Source organism: Lepisosteus oculatus, unplaced genomic scaffold, assembly GCF_040954835.1.
Source record: "Lepisosteus oculatus isolate fLepOcu1 unplaced genomic scaffold, fLepOcu1.hap2 HAP2_SCAFFOLD_89, whole genome shotgun sequence".
Classification (NCBI taxonomy): Eukaryota; Metazoa; Chordata; class Actinopteri; order Semionotiformes; family Lepisosteidae; genus Lepisosteus; species Lepisosteus oculatus.
This window is the reverse complement of record NW_027168427.1, coordinates 600,152-620,586: the sequence shown is the minus strand read 5'-3', so window position 1 is coordinate 620,586 and position 20,435 is coordinate 600,152. Positions and strand designations below refer to the sequence as shown.

Genomic DNA, 20,435 nt, shown 5'->3' with positions numbered 1-20,435 from the left:
GCGAAGAGAACACACATTTCAAGGGTTTATTCATTGCGAATCTCCACCCATCAGTCAGAAAGATGATCTTAATGCATACAGATGCACAGACCATGAAAATGACTGATATTAAGAGATTCGTGCAGAAAGCCTGGGAGTATGATGTCCAAAGTCGCTCTGAGCAAAAAGTTGCTAAAGCGACTGCGTTCGCCGTCAGAGCCAGCAGGGTTAATTCCCCCCTGCTCGAAGGAGCACAGGCTCCTGAGCTGGCTAAGCCCCGTTCCAAAGCAGGCACACTGGACCGCACCCAGCGTCCTAAGTGCCATGAGAACACCAGGGGAGGGAAAGGGCTAGAAAAAACTGAACAAAAGGATTCAGTAGCCGCCCGCCTGGCCAGGCTTGAACAAGCTTTATTAGGACAGGGACAACCGCTCCCCAAGGCTGCCGGAAGCGTGAATGAGCTGATACTCTCCACTGGAGGAGGCGGAGACCCGCCCCCTCTCCCTCCCTCAGTCTATCTGATTGAGCGGAAGGGTTCCTGCCTGGATAAGGTCAGCCACTCCCAAGTAAGTGCTGACTCCACCCCTGAAGTCACAGAGCAGGCAGTAAAACGCAGAGGAAAAGCAAGAAGCTTTTACCTCAAGGCTGCCATGGGAGATGTCTTACCCAGTGAGACACTGATTGACACTGAGGTTGAAAGGTGTTTGATGTCACACGGCAAGCTCAAACGGGTAGAAAAAGAAAAGGGCATGCGACTCAGAGAGGAACCTTTGGTGGATCACCAGAAAGGCAAGGTGTGGAAACAGGTCAAGGCTCCTAAGCCTTCTGTACAGAAGGAAAGGGGGGCCAAGAGGCAGACTGTGCTCACACAGTGCCCACCGAACACAGAAGCCTATGCGAAGATTCCTTCTGTTCCCTCTGGACAAGAAATAAAAATATTTTCTTGTTCCCCGGATATACAGGGAAGTCGTGTCCCGGCTGAGGTCACAACAGCCTCCCTGCCACAGGAGCGGTGCTCCGAGCAGCCGCCTGATCCACCAGGTAAAGCACACCCCTTTTACATCCCTAAAGAGGAGCAGATCTCCCCACCTGGCGATGAAAAGGAGCTTTCCCTGTACACCCTGGCACCCAAGAGGGGTCAGGACCACCACCCCGCAGTGGTGGAAACGATCCAGATGGCAGGAGAGCAGGTTGGTGATGTAGCCCCCACCCTTAGCCCTGAGAGGTCCTCTATTAGTGAGGATCTGCTTGAGCAGCTGTCACAGGGCCACCGCCAGGTGCCCCTGGTGCAACATTCACAGGTTAGACAGGAGGTCCAGCTGGACGCTGAGACTACTGCGCTGTGGACACACCTGATCCCAGATGCCGATTCCCTCTGCTGTGACCCAGGGAACCTGCAGTCAGGTAACATTATTTCTCACAACTACCAGGTAGTGAGTGAGACTGACCTGATTGTTCCTGCCTCAACGGCAGGGTTGCCTACACACCCAGTCCCCCAGAAGGGACAGGGAATGAAAGCCGAGCCGGTTTTCTTACAGCCACCAGCTCAGTCTGTCAGTCTGAGTCTGACCAACAGTGGTTCAGCCAGACTGGAGCTGGATGGTAAAGTCACCCGCCTGCCAGTGCAGGACATCGCAAAGAGAGGTGTCAGAATCCCCGCCTGCACTGACATGGGCCTGGTGAGTGATAGTAAGTTCAAAGACAGTGAACTAGCTATCCCACTGCTGGGGCAGCTCCCTGAACCCTTAGCGAGGGAAGGGGGGAGCGAGCAGGTGTCCTACACCCACGCCCAGCGAACGATTGTAAACATGCCGATAGAGGGATTCCTCAATCGGGAAGTGTGCAGGGTGGACCTGAACAGTGAGAATAGGGTAACAATCCCAGATCACTCAGACACTCCAGATGACCACTCAGCCGAGGGTCAGGCATGCTCCACCGCTGCACCGCCCCCTGCAGGGTTCCTAGAGCACAGGCATGAACAAATCGAAAAAGCAGATGCCCTGGGAAAGGAGGAGCAGCATCAGCCGCTGCGTCAGATCTCCCCAGATTTCCAGGAGGTTGGTGCCCAAGATGCCACATGGCATACTGAGAAAGACACCATGTACACGCTGCGCCAGCTTAGAAAGGCAACAGTCACTCAGAAGGAGATGACTGGGATCAGCCACCCGAAAAGACTTTTGGGAGGACTGATTGCTGCCACCACTGTTGTGCATTTGCTATTTCTGGTAGGTTTGTGTGCTACTGGCACTCTCACCCTGACTGCCCCAAGAAGGCAGGTGTCAGAGATGCCAGAGGGTAGTGACAGACTGTATCAACAGCAGCAAAAGTTGGAAAGCTTAGGGAAAACCCTACAGGCAACTTCCTATGCAACAGGGTTAAACCTTATTCCCCAAACAGTAGACATGATTGTTGGTGTTATACAGTGGGTTTATGCTTGTGTGCAACAGGCCAGAATGTTGACACAAGACCTGTTAAGGGAGTTTAGTGCCACTGTAGCCAGTCTAACCACGGCACAAATCCCAACCCACTTGATTCCACTCTTCTCAGTAGAGGAGTGTGTGACATTAACCCCATCGCTCATAGCTCACCCAGAAGGCAATCCAAGATTGAATTCGGTTCCAAATCTTGAGATGGGTATGGCTACCAAAGCTATCCATTGGCTGTGTCTAAACGATTCACCAATGAAGGGTGTAAAGCTATTAACGAGCAGAGGGAGGTTAATGAACCCCATGAAGAGCAGGTGGGAAGTAAATGGCTGGTCAGCACACCACATTTAACTGACACTATGACTTGTAACGGGCATGATACAGCTACCACAATGCAGCTATCTAACCAATAGTTTTCCTGTAAGTTCCCGAGGAGGCCATAGTACAGCATGGTAACTTAACACTGTACGGTCTGGAACCAGACAATATAAGACCAAACTTGAGGTCATGGATGCCTTCAGGTGCCACACTAAGGAATTGGATAGAAATCCAAGAAACAGTAAGCCCTGAAGAGGTACAGGTAGTTAGTTTGCTTTAATGGAACAAACCTCCAAATCACCCTAGCAGATACCCAACACAGGTGTTGTGGTTTATCGGGGGCTGGGAACAGGAACTGTTGTTATTGTAACACTACTGCCAGGTAGCTGGATCATGACTGACAGTGTACTCTGAATGATGTACTCTCACATCAAGATGTACTCTGGGTAGCATGAATGAGTCAAAGGTAGCATGTCAAAAGAAAGGAAGTGACTTCTCCCCAAATATCTACCACAGAGGTATCAGATATTGACAGTGAACTTCCTGATGTGTAATTCCTAGACTGAGATAATGTCTCCTACCGTGTTTATACATACTCCAGATGTTATTCATCCTGTTTGTATCCAATGCTGGTTCCGGTATGAATTCTCGAGGAGTAATGTAGACATTTAAGATTAATGTTCTAATGGCAAGGGACATCACTTAACTCTGTTTTGTTTTGAAGGCAACAATGCCTCGGGACCTCGTGGCCTTCAAAAAGGGGGGATATGTAGCGGCGAGGCTTAATAATAAGGCAGAATTAAATGTTTCTGAGCTTTCCCAAATTAGGCCTCATTTCTCTGTTCATCTCTGTGGTGCAGCCACAGAGAAACCATTCATGCAAGGTGATTTAAGGTCCAAGGACAGCTCCCAAAGGGGGATGCACTTAGCTAAGCCTGGCTATCATGATCAATGGTCATCCATTGGTGCCTATCTGTCTAGGGAGTGCGAGTTGGACATCTGGATTGCATTCCTAAGTGTCAGGACTAAGTGACTCATATCTCACCTTGATCAACCAATCAGGGACTGGTAGGGCCGAGTAACCCACGTGGGACTCTGATGCCCATGGAACTTTCAGCCAATCAATGAGCTGAAGTTCCTCCAGGTAAAAACAGGCAACACAGAGAGCCTGAGAGATTCAGATTCAGATTCAGATTCAACAAGATTCAAAGGAGAATTCCAGGGCAGGACGGCCCAGGAGCAGAAGGCTCCCAAGGGCAGGACATTCTCGCAGCGCGCCTCCTGACCATCCTGAGACTCAGCCCGGACAACCACGGAACGGCCAGTGTGTCCGAGTGCCAGAACTTTCCTTTGTTCTAAGAGTCTAGAGTGGAGGTTGCCAGAGAGTAACCAGCAGCAGGCCTCGTGAACAGGTCGGAACTGTGGACAGCTGAATCACTATTCAGAACTAGCTCTTCATCAGGAATGAACCGGTCCTCTTCCTGACTTGCTGGGACCCACAGTCATCTTTTCTCCTGTGCACAAACTTTGCTAGTTAAAGCCAATACTAACTAGCCGGTCAGTGAGCATCAGCAGCGCACCGTCGCAAGCCGCACAGCACAGCCTGGCACGGAGCCAGAGAGCGCGGATTGGACAGCAACAGCCTGCAACTGTTTCTTTGTGCCCGCAGGAGATCTGAATCCCCAAAGATTGGATGAGTATTCAACTTCAATGCATTACAGCTCGAGAATTCAATTGTTATCCAAACCAGTTGATATCAATTTAATTCCTAAGAGTTATGTACTTGTTTGAGTATCTAATGTAGAAGTTGTAACCAAGTTCACTTTACGAAACGGTCTTAATGAATGATATACTGAACGTATGTCCTCTTGATATGTGTAACACTTTGTAACTGATTGAATATATATCTTTTGTATTCTGATAACCCTCTCGATAAGATCTGTTAGGTTATATGCATATTCTATGTATTAATAAATGTATCCTCGTGTATTAGTACCTGTGTGTGCGCGTTGTTTGAGTTATGTCGCATGGTTGGATTCTAAAGCCATCAAAAGAATCAACTTTGTGATTTACTGCTACAATTAATAATTGTCTCAGTAAATGCCCAAACCCTACAGAACTGGTGCCTTCAGAGAGCCACTTTTCTTACATATTTGGCGTCCCTGAACCGGTTTTCTCTACAACACCATCGTTTGCATTGTTATTGTCATCCAGAAAAGCAGAAAAGAAGTCGTAAGAAAATGAATCTGTGGCGGCTCCGAACATTAAAAAAACTATATCTAGACTGCAAATACATCCCAATCTTACTATCAACACGTTTTAAGAGCCCTCTCCTTTCCACCGGTATACAAGCTAAGAGAGAAATGTTGGAAATCCCATCTGAAGTAGCCCTCGTCTCAGCTTCGGAGCTGTGAGCGATGGGGATCATAATTAAAAGGGGTACAGTTACTTTGAAAATGTGTATGTGATACTTAAATTTAAATAAAATAAAAAGATAAATTATATAACACAGACTGCTATCAATGTCCATGTGTTTAAGACGTATGAATCGGTTTTAAAACAGGCACACCCCTTTACTTCTCACAAATCCAACTGGAGTCTCAGTCCGTCGTCGCGATGAATTAGGAGCTCAGATGTAGGCTAAGTGATTGCAATTTACTTATTTAAAAGAACCACTTCAAATCAAAAGGGAGACATTTTGTAATGGTAGTTATCGTATTATACAGTATACGTAATTGTAGATATACAGTACATAAAGGGTATGAATAGGTGTGAGCTTTTACTGTATATTTAATATTTTATCTGACCCATTTGTAGAAACCGCCTACTCAGATTTAGTTAAGTGGTCTGCCACCATAAAGACAGAAAAATATAATGACATCCTGTTACATTAACTGTAAAATAAACGCCGTAACTGCGGCCATATGAAAATTTGGATAAAGATTATACAAACATCCTAAGGAGCTCTATGACATATGAGCGTCGTAATAATGGTTGGTGACCTGACGTAACAGTGCTCCCTGAATTACGTGATCTGTATTTACCCAAATACAGATATATCACATAGGGAGATGCAGTCAAACATTGCATTGCTATCGTCGTGGTGAACTATTTCTCCGCTGTTTGAGACTTGTTTGGTAAGTGTCATAAAATATTCTTGTCAATTTGTAGCGAAATCGATATACTGTATCATAATCCTTCAGCTATCTATAATGTAGTGAAACGGCTAATTAATATTGATAAATTCCCTTATTCACAGTGACTTTTGCTCAAACCCCTGTTGCATAATGGGTTAATTTTATATAAAAAACATTTATATCATAGATATAATACAAGCTTTGAAATGAAATAGTACATTTCCAGGTTTCAGTTAAACATTTTTAAAAAAGCTCATGACTTTAAGCATTCTGAACATTGAGAATGTTATTTGGGAAACAAATGTTTATTATAATGTTTATGTTTAGGATCTGTCTCCTACTGAGTCAGCATGCAGCATTCAACACCATTAGGTTTAATATTAAAAAGTTGTGTATTTCCTGAATTGTTTTTTTTATTCTTTTCTATTAGACCATACTAGACTGTGCAGGATATCATTTATTTGCCATTTTTGCCTTTTCCAGATACCTGGGAAACAAAGCACATATCTCATTTGCCAATGGAGCCCAGTCCTAAGCCTGGTGCTCTGTCCCCCTCCCTGAAGGACACAGACTCGAATCGACCCGCGCCCTTAAGGCGACAGGATCTGATCTCCACGTACTGCCCGCCTCCCAAGATACAGCTTCTGAAGGACACCTTCCAAGAGAAACTGATGCAGGAAAAGGAGAAAAAAATGATCGCCATATACAATCGACGGCAGGAGGCGGCTCTACAGAAGATGAGAAAATCTTTCCAATATGTCAAATACGCTGTGGAGAAGAAGACGGGGAACAGCTATCGCTTCCAAACCCAACAGGACCCCGAGAAGAACATTGTGGGGTATGATCGGTCTTACCCCCTGAAGCCTATGGGTAACAGGAAAGTCTCCGGCCCTGGTGAGGTTCGGGCTGTGGACCGCCCGGAAGCACAGAGTGATTCCTTGTTTGCCCCCACCCCGCCTCAGGATGGTCATGAGAGGCCCTGCGAGAGGCCGGGCAGGAGGGGCTCAAGAGTACGCAAACCTAAGGACAGGACTGTCCTCCCCATGGTGGCGACCCCTCCAGGGCAATGCCCTTCTCATGCCAATGGGAAGGAGCACTTTCAGTTGCAAGAGGAGCTACGAAAAGTGGCCGAGGCAGAGGCCGCGCTGAAGGAGGAGCATCGCCGGAGGGAGGCCAGTCTGCAGGATGTGATGCGCCGGAAGGAGGCCATGATGAAGGACGAGATTCGCCAGAAGGAGGCCATGATGCAGGCGAAGCTCTTTAGAGCTCAGGAGGAGCTGAGGATGGTTCAGAGAGAGATGGAAGACTCCAGAGAGGTGGCCGGAAGGGAAAATAGAGGACTCCTGACCCGAAGGAAGACACTCCAGGCGAGGCAGAGCGAGCTTCGCCCCAGAGGACCGTGGGCCAACCACCGCTCTAAGGCCGTGCCTCTTCTGACCTGCAGAATGGAGAAGCAAAAAGCCTTCACTCCAAGGAAAGCCCTTCCTTTCAAAGGAGACAACCTTGATTATGGTTCTCCAATGGAAGACGGCGGATGCGCAGAATCGCACTTTCCCTCTGCGCTTTCCCATCAGGAGAGACGTCAAGTGAGCCCTTGCAGCCGTGGGCTAGAAGACGTCCCCTGTGGAAGGAGAAAGTACCTCAAGAAAGCAAGGCTCCCTGAAAGTGACGTGTCAGCGGCACAGGCCGCGCAGGCCCACTTCAGAAATAACACCGCATGTCTGGATGAACAAACTCTGTCAGTGGAAAACAGATATTTGTCCCCTACAAGTCTGATGTGCCCTACCGCTGAGCAATTTCCATATGAGAATAGCCAGAGTGGAAACCCTCAGCTGGTGCCCTGTGAACTGTGTCACAGGAAGTTTGCTGTAGAGAGGTTGGAGAAACACAGCAAGATCTGCAAGAAGCTTCAGAATTCAAAGAGGAAGGTTTTTGACTCTTTCAAGCACAGGGCCAAGGGAACAGAACTGGAGACATACATCCATAAGAAGAAGGTTAGACCGCCAATCGTGGTAAGGGCTATCCTTAAACTCTTTCCAAGCTTCCCTTGTTTTCTCCTAGAGTCAGACTCAGCTTATAAATCAATGTAAACAATAAATAAGTGTTTTATGAAGTACTCTTCTGAAAAACTGCCGAAAAGGCACATTTGCCAGACAGAATAAATGGGTCTTAGTGACTTCTGAATTCTGTTGTAAAAATCTAAATGAGATATCAAGCAAATAGCACTCACGGGAAACAAAACCATAACTAAATTGTACTCTCTACCCAATGACATGAAAGGTAGGCCCAGAAAGCTAAGTTATTACTGTATTGATATTTTCTTGCCTTGTGAATGGTTTGCGACCAGACTGTGTACGCAGTGCTAGCCTGGACTTTTTCTGGAAGCTGTTTCATTGGTTTCATTTCCTGTTCCCAGCTGAGAAAGAACAACTGGAGGCAGAAGCACGAGGATTTCATTCGGAGCATCAAATAGGCCAGGGAGGTGCAGCAGGTGATCACGCAAGGAGGGAAGGTTGTGAACCTGCCCCAGCCCCCCGCGAATCCAAACCCCGACTACGTGCCCTGCCCTCACTGCGGCCGGCGCTTTGCCCCCAGGCCGGCACAGAGGCACATCCCCAAGTGTCAGCACATCAGGAGCCGCCCCCCTCCTCCTCCTCACAGATGAAAACTGATGTGAAGAAGAGTAAAAGAGTCATGATCTTGGCTCACGACTCACGTCCTGCTTTTTCTTTTTAGAAATATATTTAGCACAGTTCATCCGTATGATGATAAAAAAAATGTTACCTTGTTTTAATAAAATGATTTTTTTTTGGTGGACTGGTGTTTGCGTAACTGTGGTTATTTCAGTTTTTTTCCCTTGCGAAAATGTGTGTCGACCGTGAAAATAAATTTCAAGCTGTTCTTATCATTCATACACCTTGACCTCCTAAAAATAATTGTTCAACCTGGAACGTACAATTAGCAGGCAATAGAACAGGTCACATTGGCCTTGGAACCATCAAAAAGTAGTATTCACACATTCTCTGCATCAATTTTCCTTTAAAACAACTGAAAAAGCAAGGTAAAGTGTGATTGATTTTTTTAATGAAAGTTATTTGATTTAATTTATTTAATTTTCATAATATTTGAAATATGTTGGGATTAATGTGACTCAATATTATCTGCAGCTCTTACACTCCAGGCACCTGATAAAGTGGAACGCAGTGTCTTTGCCTTGGCGCTCAGCTCTTCCTCAATCCCAGCAGAAGCAGCAGCCTCCGGGTCCTGCCTCATGCACAGCTTAAAATGCAACACCGAGTAATACAACAAACAACAGGGAAAACCATTCACGATCAGACACATCCGTTGATTGCTGGCTCTCAGTAAAGGGACATTGCTGTTGTCCACGCATTAATCTGTTTTCTAAGTGCCTTATCCAATACAGTGTTGAGGCCAGTTTTCCCAGAAGCCATCTAAAGGGGAACACACAATAACTTGTAAAACCTCCAATTTACATCACAAAATAGACTACATTTCAAGGTTAAAGAATTACCATGTTCTGCGATTCAGAACGAGGCAGCAAAACTTCCTGTAATCTGATGTGGCCCTGTGACATTGTAAAGGAGCAGGCTTGTGAATACATCTCGTTTAATCCAATGGAAATATTGCTCTCAACTTTTTAACGTTTTTGCCAATAAATAATATTACATTGTTAACTCTGCATAAAGAACCTTGGAATGGAACGTTTTTTGCAGTGAAATGTTTGCTGCGTAACCTATACCTTTTCTCTCCTACATCACATTGCATTAGTCATTACAGTGATTAGTGAGCAGGAAGGGCTGCATCACATCGCAATTTGTGTGGAACTTGAATGCGAATTTGTTACAACATGGCGTAACTTACAGTACTTTCACAAAATTCATGATTTTGTGCTCAATTTTGAGTTTGTAAAGTTTTTCTATAATGTCAATGATTTTATTTTGTGACTGAAATTAAATACTTTTGTGTCTGCAAAATTGGGACTGTAGTTCCACCTACTAGTACTGTATGTCTTTGGACTGTGGGAAGAAACTGGAGCACCTGGAAGAAATCCACACAAATGAAGGGAGAACATACAATTCCATCCAGACTGCACCCCAGGAATTGAACCCAGGACCCCAGCTCTGTGAACCACAGTGGCACCTCATTGCTATAGTCACTATAATTAATGTCAAAACACATTTGCAAATGAGCAGCCTGGGATCCTAAAGGATAAAGACAAGGATCCAAACAAAGCACTTTCCCAAAGCTTGGCTTTGTACAGTATATCATACAGGGCCTGATGCAGAAGGCAGATAATCTAAGTCCATGCAATAATTGCTAAGGGAAAGTGACTTTGTGTTTTTGGAGGGAAGTCACTCAACATGGAGCTGTGTTAGTGAAATGATTGTTCTGATGTACGGCTGATGTCCAAACACTGAAAACATGATTGTGTATGCAATCGCACTCCCGAGCTCTATTGGGTATGGTTAAAATAACTTTTTATAGTTCATCACATTCAAAGTGTGTGTACCTGATGAAAGTGTAACACGCATTTGGAGGAGTTATTCAGGATTTTCTTTCATTCAACTATTTCAAGACCCATCATTTTCAGATGTTGTAGTATACGTGAATAATGAAAGGCCTTCATATTACACAATGAAGGAATGACTTTGCAGGTGTGAAGAATAAAAGATTAATTCAGCTCACTTTGGGGAGTTTCACAATGGCCCTCCTTATAGAAATGTGGGTTTGATTAAAGGAGTGAAGAAAAAGCACTGAATAATATTTGCTTCTGTAAACGTAATCATCTCAAAATATGGTTGAAGAAATGAAAGAAATTGAAGAAGGTTAAACATAATCCAAAACGTATAAGTTCAATTTAAGTACAACCAGAATTCTAGTGTTTATGCAATGCATCTGTGGGGTGATATGAAATATGGCCGTACTGCATTTCAAACAAGTTGTAAGGGATTTAGCCAGGAGAGGTATTCTCATTCACTCAGTAAGGTCTTTATTCATTTTGCAATATGGGAAAAAGCCATCACCTGTCTGCGCAGAGAAGTGAAAGCTGATTCAAAAGCAAGCAGGGAGACCCCTTGTTTTATATCTTTTTTAAGCTGATGCAACACTTCAAGGACAGGCAAAGCAGTCATTTTCCATTCCTTATCGGTTTTTGCTTTAAGCAAAGAAGAGCAGTTATTCAAATGGTTTCTCACACTCCCTTCTTCAAGCAGCCGAGATAAACAGTATTAAAACATCCTGTGCCCTTGACAAGTTGGGTGCTATCACACTTTGTTCTAAGTATCCAGCTGCTTCTGCAGCACAGCTCTGTCCGTAAACAACATAGAATAAAACACTTTTTCTCAGTAACTTTTCATTACATTCCCTCCTTTTTATCCTTAAATGTGTTCATACCACAGAGTCCTCATAGGGGTCACCCTAGTCAGACAACAGCACAACAGCAAAAACACTACAACAGGCATGAATAGCTTTAAGAAAAACAGTCCCCAAGACCCAAAAAATGATTTTAACCATGAAAAGAAGGGGAACTCATTGCCAATGCCCTGTTCTTGATTTACCCTGTTCTTAAGTTCTTTCAGCCGGTGTATTGCGAGGGTGAGGTGACCATGGTCATCATCACTAGCAGTGATATACAGATGCAGCCATTCAAAACAAGCGGGCGATACCGCATTATTTTGCGGTGTGCTTATCGCTGTGTAACACAAGTTACCATATTAATACCGTGTATTCTCGCATAGTACCGCATAATACCACATGTTCTAATGAATGACCTTGGACAAGCTGTAAACTCAAAGTATTGCCCTGGTCCACATTCTTTTTTTCATTGACCGTCTTTGTAAAAGTAGCACCACAGCATTTCGTTGATCCAATCACGCATTTGTTTCCAATCATGCAAAGTACAGTCATTTTTGAGAATCTCCAATTCACCATGCATTTTGCATGCTCATAAGAGATATTGATTTAGGAACATAAACATATTACTGTATGCAAACTGTACTGTATACAGTATGTATATGTATATTTAATGTCTTTACTGTGCCCGTTTAAGTATTAAATATTTATATGGAATTTTACCACTGAAGGGAAATCTTAGTAGCTGAGCATAAAAAGAATAGGAGCATAACGCGTGTGAAGGCCATAAACGATATTAATTTTGGAACATAAATATACAGTATTACAGTATGTAAACTGTATATGGCTGGTCTCGGTACAAAAATACACACCAGTATTCCATTTCTCCCTAAACAATATTAAGCATCGAAGTCTTTAACTAACATGTGAAATAACGTGTGTATAAAAAGTGGTAGTTTTAAGCTTTTCTGCAAATACGCTCAATACAGGAGCAAACAAGCATACTTTTAGAATTTGATTAATAGGGAATATAATATGGAATCGCATATCTAAAGAAATTAATAATGATATAATTCTATTCATGTGCTGAACTTGTAAGTGAGAGGTTGGCTGTTCAAATCCAGCCTGTGCCATGACTTTTCTTTTAACAAGCATTTCTTTGAAAAAATAAAATAGCAATATTATGGACAATTAATTGACTTTTTATATTTCTAAATATCACAACATGTTCGAATCTAAGTCATTTTTTAATAACAATGAATAGTCACCACGCATGCTTACACAGCTCCCTGGGTAAAGTATCACAAAGTCTTAGAGAACTTAACATTTTTATTATGAACAAATTGTAAATCCGCTGTTTACATTGGGGTTATTAATATTTCACTTGAGTGTATGGGGGATAGTCAGCAGACCCCCCCCCCTCTTAGACTGCGCAAACAATTGTTTTAATTTTTAGAAAAAAATGGCGGCTGTATGCTTTACAATATAAACATTTACTGTCAAACTTTAAATCAACAATTGATTTAAAGATGATCTGTCAAAGTGCAATGGAAAACAATATTGTTTTTGTTTTTGTTGTTTTTATCCCGTAAGGCACTTTGAGAAGCCACCTTTAAAGGCGCTATATAAAGGCACTGATTCCTATGGAATGTGTATTCTTTCTTCTTTTTTTCAGCATGGAATAAACCTATTACGTGATTTTAAGGTTTGTGTGAGAAGCCAGGGTATCAGCTTGTTCCCCCCTCCCGCACCTCTCTCTGTACAGTAGAGGCTCCTGTCCTGACTGGTGGAGCTCATACAACTGTGTCTGGAGAGGATCCATGGTATCAGGGTCAACCCCATGGCTATGCAGCTTGTTTCCCCCCCTGCACCTCTCTGTGTACAGTAGAGCCTCCTGTCTTGACTGGTGGAGCTCATTCAGCTGTATCTGGAGAGGATCAAGCGGGGTATCAGCTTCAAACCCACGGCTGGGCAGCTTGTTCCCCCCTCCTGCCCCCCTCTGTGTACAGTAGAGCATTCCTTCATGACTGGTGGAGCTCATACAGCTGTGTCTCGAGAGGATCCAGGGTATCAGCTTCAACCCCATGGCTGGGTAGCTTGTTCCCCCCTCCCACCCCTCTCTGTGTACAGTAGAGCCTCCTTCCTGACTGGTGGAGCTCATACAGCTGTGTCTGGAGAGGATCCAGGGTATCAGCTTCAACCCCACGGCTTGCAACTTGTTCCCCTCTACCACCCCTCTGTGCGTACAGTAGAGCCTCTTGTCCTGACTGGTGGAGCTCATACAGCTGTATCTGGAGAGGGAGGGAGAGAGGGGTGCGGAACCAGGGAACTATTTACATGGAAAACGGGCGATCTCCCCAGCCCGTATGCCCCTTTCACTGTGTGGCAGCTGCAATAGTCAGCGGCCTACCTAAACCCCGCCCTGACCACTCCTGTCCTGCCCCTCACCGCCCACCCCAGCCTGGTGTTCTTTAGCCGCCCCCCAGGGCGAAAGCGCTACAATGCTAAAAATAAGATACACTCTGCAGACATTCACAACAGCGACTGTCAGAAGATAGGACACAGCAACTCAGACACCCATTGAATGGAAAGGGACACTTTAATGTTCTGTGCGGGTGGTACAGCACCCCACCGCGCCCGCGCGCCAGCAAAGAGAGAGATACACACCAGTTTTCATTGTCAAAAAGTAATTGTTTTTTACTTTTGTACACCAACGCATTAGCAAGTTAAAGCTATCCCATTGAGGAGCTGGGCGCAATAATTGTTTTGTTCCTTGATTTTCTGATCTGCAAGGCCATTTGAATTCTGTCTGGCATTGCCAGATTGTGAAAAAATAAAAGTATTTAAATCATAAGATACAATCTACAGACATTCACAACATATACATATCTTAAAACATTTACATATCTTGTTAAATTATTACTTTAAATATGTACTTTAAGTTACTGAAACAGCCAGTTAATAAAATCGTTGCAATTTTGTTCTTGTTTGGAGGTGTGGATATTCTGACAACAATTGATTTAAAGACAATCGGTCAAAGTGAAATGAAATACAATATTACGCTGGGTAAACGTTCCGAGGTCAAATTCTTCCGTGATGGGGGTACCTTTAAAGGTCTAAGCCGGAAACCATCATTATGTCTCATTTTTGATTCTCTCTTCCAAACGAGAACAAAATTGCGACAATTTTATTAGCGGGCTGTTTCAGTAACTCAAAGTATTCATTTAAAGTAATAATTTAACAATAAATCCCGCACCCAGCAGAAGAATCCTACTCCGTTGGGCTGCTGAGCAAGGCCCTTAACCCCAACTGCTCCAGGGGCGCTGTACAATGGCTGACCCTGTACTCTGACCACAGGCTCTCTCCCTATCTCTTTCATCTGTGTGTCTGTGTATCTCATGGAGAGCAAGCTGGGGTATGCGAAAAGATAATTACTAATGCAAGAAATTGTAAAGGGTTAATAAAGTAATGTTGTTGTATATCTAAGCAAGTGTTCCTGCATCCCTCTTCTGCACTATAGGCATGGCTTTTATTCTGTTTGCTCCATTTCTAAAACTTTTTGCTCATGTGCATTTTTGTATTTTTTTACACCTCTAGCACTTTAACGTCCTGAATTTTCATTTGCCTTAATTTGTAGAATGAATTTGAGTTTTAGCCTTAAAAATCTTAAGTTTTCACTATCTTTTGTTTCTTGTCCTACAACTGTTATTATTGATCACCATGACTTCATTCAGCCTTTCCTGAACGTCTATGACAGGCAGAGAGAGTGCTGTTTCTGGTGCGATATTTTGCAGCTGACATTTCACTGTCTTAAACGAACAAGAAATTAGATTGCTCATAAATCACTTATTCTATATAAATACAGCGTAATTGCCCTCCGAAAATCCTCTTTTTCTTGTTCGTTTTAGAGACCTTGATCGAAACTGATTTTAGATGTCAGAAAGGATTTATTTTCTCTGTATTTCCTACATTGCTTTGTCGAGATTTTAACTTTATATTTAGGCTCAGATTTCAACTATAAATCGTACACTAATTAATAGCAGTAAATACTGATGTTTTGCTCCCTCTTACCACAAAAATATATATGTTTTGTAGCTGGGATGAACTTTATTTCGTACGCGTAGCTACTGCGATTTGGACACGAAGCGGTTAAAGATGGCGGCAAATCAGGCACCCAGAGGGGGGGGGGGGGCGTCTTCTCGCCTCCATAACTAAAATGCCAAATAGGAGTGGCTTAAGCGACATACACAGTCGTGTAACTGACAGTTTCAGGTAGCCTATCGTGTAAATTTCGCTTTGTTGCTGATAGGTTAAGCTTTGAAACTCTGCCCCAAAGTCATGTGACTGATTTTTCGCCCTGTTTCGTTGGTTAAACGCAATGATCACAAGCACCACCATGGTAACTGGGATGTGTAGTTTTTAATTCCGTTTGAATTATAACTGTACGTACTGTCTTCATATTTGGCCAGGGCTTTAAAGAGAAGGCGCGCCAAAACATTTCGGTGCCGTCGTCTCCGCTTTAAAGGTACAACCGTGCTGAAGAATTTGACCTCGGAAGTTTGCCCAGCGCACTTCAAGTACTGCACCTTCTCACACGTGTAGCCAGCTGCGTTGAGCCGTGGTTATATGATGTCATCTTTTATTTTATTATTTTATTTTGTGAACTTCCCCCAGATGAGTTCCGTTTTTCTGTATGGAGTTGGCTTTGCGACAGCCCTTGGGGTTTGTGAAGGTGCCCCTGGGGTCACAGGCGGCTCGTTTCTCTGGGGAGCCCTCAGACGCGCTGTGGCCGCCAGTCGGGTGAGACGCCAGCGGCATTTTTAATTTTATTTTCCTTACAGATTCGTGTGGCGACATTATATATATTATTTCTGTAGTAGTACAGTTGTGTGCCAGATGAATCGCGGTAATGCACGAAGGTGATGTTTAATGCCTCACACGGTGTTGACCCACATGTTGTGTTTTGCTGAGCAGGAGAGAGAGAGACATTCAGCGTGTGTGACGCCAACGGGTTTTCTGTTCTAGAGGCTCTGTCATCCGTTGTGTTATAATTGTTTTCTTTCTTATTTAGTATTTCAGGTGTGTCGATTTTATGAACCAAATGTTAACGTACAACACGGGAAAAGGTGCATTGTAGAGTAAGATAACGGATATCGGCTTGTATCGTGGAGAGGACGTATAATGTGCTGAAAGATGGGAAGAGAAAGGGGCGATTTCTGCGCGCATTCTAATCATTGTGATTGATTTGATATTGATCTGATATGTGTGGTCATGTGAATGTACATAGATGGTGGGTATGGTGTTAATAATATATGATATGATATAATTACTTGTATATATCATATATCATTCTTTCTATTTTGATATATGGTAATCCTTCTAGATATTATGATTCTGTTTCCCGAAAGCGTCGTAGCGCTAAGAACATCGTAAACTCGCTCTTAAGCTCGATCGTTAATTGACGAGTGTTTCCCAAAACCCATCGTAACTGAAGTAGCACGTTAAATCCTTCGTCATCTACGTGCTCCCCGACCCGCTCGTTCATCACTAAGTGCTTCTTAAACTGGCCTCCTCCTGCCCACCCTGAGCGCCAGAGATCGCCAGACAGAGCACAGTCACTTCACGGCAGGGGCATCCTCTGGGAATACAGGACACTAAGAGTTTATATGAAGGACTTTGATATTGTGTTGTACTGTGTCGGAGGAAATTCGAAAAAAGAACATTTATTTATACAGTGATGAATTTATGAGTCATCCTGGGTATATTTCATATTCATTTTTAGACTTGACTAGATGATATTATTTTCAGTATGAAGTGCAGCAATGCATTATTTTAGTGAAATCATTGGGCCTAACATGTATTTATAATGTAGCGCCACGCAGGGCGCTTTAGTCATGCGCACGCAAGGCGGGCTGAGAACAGCACCTGGGTTCTACCGGACTGTATAGCGGGACGGAGGCTGGGATACAGTCTCTTCCCTTCAGGTGTGTGTGTGTGTGTTAGTGAAGGTGCAGCGCTGTAACCCCTGTCCCTGTGTGTGTACCTTTCCCGATTCGAGTTAATAAATGTGTTGTTCAGCCCCAGTCCTGAGTCCCACGCCTGCTCCATTCCGTACCCAAACCCGCGGTCGATACCGCGTAGTTCAACACCGTTTGATGTTCTGTCGTGATTGTTGACGGTAAAGCTTAGATCTACTTGTTTTTAAATTTGATTATAGGTCCTGTATTTGTTGAGTGACACATGCCAAGCTTAGTAGTTAATGTTTCCATTGAGTTCCAGTACACCCAATAACTATAAATAACAGTTTTTTCTCATGAAATATTGATTCTTAACTATGGCAGCGCGCCAAAAAATATTGCTTTAAATCAAGGACGTCGTGCGGGACGCATACACTGTCCACGCAGTTAATCTTGGTTTTCAGTCATTTCTTTTCTTTGCTCTTAGAAACAATAAGGTCCCTTTTTGTGCCTATCTATATGCTTTTGCTTAAACTATGATGTCAAGTTTACTTCATATTCCTTTTCACAACTTTATTTCATCCCACTGAAGGACCAAAACCGACACCATATAATGAAAGAATTGTCAATCGATTGTTTACATACGTACATACGTACATCGTAAAGTTGCTTGAAAGTCTCTAAGATTAGTTGTTTTCGGGAAACTCACCCCTGTTCTTTATCCTTCTGCTCTCACTGTGTTTATTACCGCCATCTACTGTCTCCTCTAACTGTGTATTGTCAGCATGCATATCTTGTGTATTATTTATTGTTGTTGGTTTTGTCATTCTATTAAGAAGCCACCTTTCAAGGCGCTATATAAATTAATGTTTATTATTATTATTATTATTTATTTTTTTAAAGTTGTACATTCTGACGCCATGAGATTTTTAGATTTTGAGATTCTCATGTTTTTGGCTTCTACAGCAAACAGTAACAATGCGCTTGAATGGTTCTGCAAAAGTTTAGCTGTATCTTTAAAGCCATCCTCATCTTTATCAGGTACAAAGAAAAGAAGGTAGGCCGGCTTCTGTTTGGAATGTTTTAGTTAGTTTTAATTTTTTAAACCCCAAGTAAACATATTTTGTGCCTTTCTCTGAACTTTTTTTCATTTCAGTTCAGTTGTTTTTAAGCTTATTTTACAGTTGCTAGGTTCTTGAACTGTGCAGTATTTCTTTTGGGTTTTGTGCAAATCATATTCTAACGGTTGGGGGGAAAAAGCACAGGTGCCATCCCACCATTAAACCCTGAAACTTACCTTAGCCGATTCTTCAACTAAACCAGACATGTTAACTAAGTGTTACAGTATGTTCTTCGAATGTGTGTCAGCCAATCAGATTTCAGGACTGGAATTCTTGGTTTTGTAATAGGGAATATAGTATGGAATCACGTATCTAAAGAAATGAATAATGATATTAATTTAAGGCTCTGAATATCTAAAAATATGTATCTATATAGCACGTAGTATTACTGTATTCCACTTTCTTTGTAAATACGGAATAACAGATTCACAACGCGAAGCTGTGTCACTCTTCTGGGTAAAAAAAAACGTTTTGAACACCCTGTTTTTAATAAGCTGCTGAGTAAAGAACAGGAATGTTCCTGCTGTCAGTCTTTACCGAAGATATCCCTAATAGTATTAATAATGAATGACCTTGGACAAGCTGTAAACTCAAAGTATTACCCTGGTCCACATTCTTTGTAATCGTCTTTGTAAACAAAAAAACTTTATTTTGTGTGACGATATAAAGTTTTCACGAAACCTCCTCGAGTTGTGAGAACACGTGCTTTGTGTATACAGCACATTGTGAATGTTTTCACAGCCTTCATTTTGTCGTTTTTATGGCATTTTTTGACCACACACGAATATTCTTATGTCCATATCTTCGCAGGGGAATCAGTGCGAATTGTAATACTAATTAAATGACCGAGTAGAACAGGCTAACCTTCTAATGAAAGACAGTCCACCCTCCCCCACGGAAAGGAAAAGTACCCGCAGGCAGGCAGTATGGTCAGTAACAGTGAACAGTTTTAACTGCACTGCATCCCAGAGAATACCAGGGTGCATTTTTTCTACTCCCTGGCGGAAACGGGCTTCCATAAGAATCAGTATAGCTTCTGGGAAATCCATTTTTCCTGCATTAAAGTTGAACTCGTTCAGAGCGCCGTACATTGCAAACTCCAAGCGTTTCATTATGAGCTGAAGACCCTCACAGCTGAAGAAGGATTCACAGCCGAAACAATATTATTAGATTTCATAAAGCCTGTATTACGTACTATGCCTATGTCTGCAATACACCTTTGCTAGTTAATGCTACAGTACTTCACTTTCTCGGGCGTGATTTTTTTAGGTAAAATCCAGGCTAGCAGGCTTGTTTTGTGATCTTCCTAAGATTGTTGAGCGCGGTGTCAAAATGTTTCCATATGAAAGGCAGTGACGTCACCATCCTGAGGTGTGTGTAGTAGATCTGTGATGTGGTTGAGCGTGAATTGTGGTTCACGAATTGTAATTCTCCTAAAAAGAGAATTAAAGTTTCACATAACAAGGCATGAGGTGTGCTGGCAGCTGTGGGATGCAGTTGTGGCCTGGCACGTTGAGGTGGGCTTTCAGCTGTGTGTGGTTTGACGCAGTGGTGGCCTGGCACGGTGAGGTGCGCTGGCAGCTGTGTGGTGTGACGCAGTGGTGGCTGGCATGGTGAGGTGTGCTGGCAGCTGTGTGACGTAGTGGTGGCCTGGCACGGTGAGGTGCGCTGGCAGCTGTGTGGTGTGACGCAGTGGTGGCCTGGTACGGTGAGGTATGCTGGCAGCTGTGTGATGCAGTGGTGGCCTGGTACGGTGAGGTATGCTGGCAGCTGTGTGATGCAGTGGTGGCCTGGCACGGTGAGGTGTGCTGGCAGCTGTTTGACGCAGTGGTGGCTTGGCACGGTGAGGTGCGCTTTCAGCTGTGTGTGGTCTGACGCAGTGGTGGCCTGGCACGGTGAGGTGCACTGGCAGCTGTGTGGTGTGACGCAGTGGTGGCCTGGCACGGTGAGGTGTTCTGGCAGGTGTGTGATGCAGTGGTGGCCTGGCACGGTGAGGTGTGCTGGCAGCTGTTTGACTCAGTGCTGGCCTGGCATGGTGAGGTACGCTGGCAGCTGTGTGGAATGACGCATTGGTGGCCGGGTACTTTGAGGTGCGCTTGCAATTCTATGATGAAGTGGTGGCCT

General features: G+C 43.7%; 1 protein-coding gene across 1 annotated transcript; it reads left to right on the top strand.

Moving 5' to 3' along the window:
* Nucleotides 1-7,037: 7,037 nt before the first annotated feature.
* LOC138236456 (zinc finger C2HC domain-containing protein 1C-like) lies at nt 7,038-8,614 on the top strand. Its single transcript, XM_069186798.1, has 2 exons — nt 7,038-7,872; nt 8,277-8,614. The coding sequence occupies exons 1-2, from the start codon at nt 7,051-7,053 to the stop codon at nt 8,331-8,333; spliced, it is 879 nt and encodes a 292-aa protein (XP_069042899.1). The 5' UTR covers nt 7,038-7,050; the 3' UTR covers nt 8,334-8,614.
* The last annotated feature ends 11,821 nt before the right edge of the window (nt 8,615-20,435 follow it).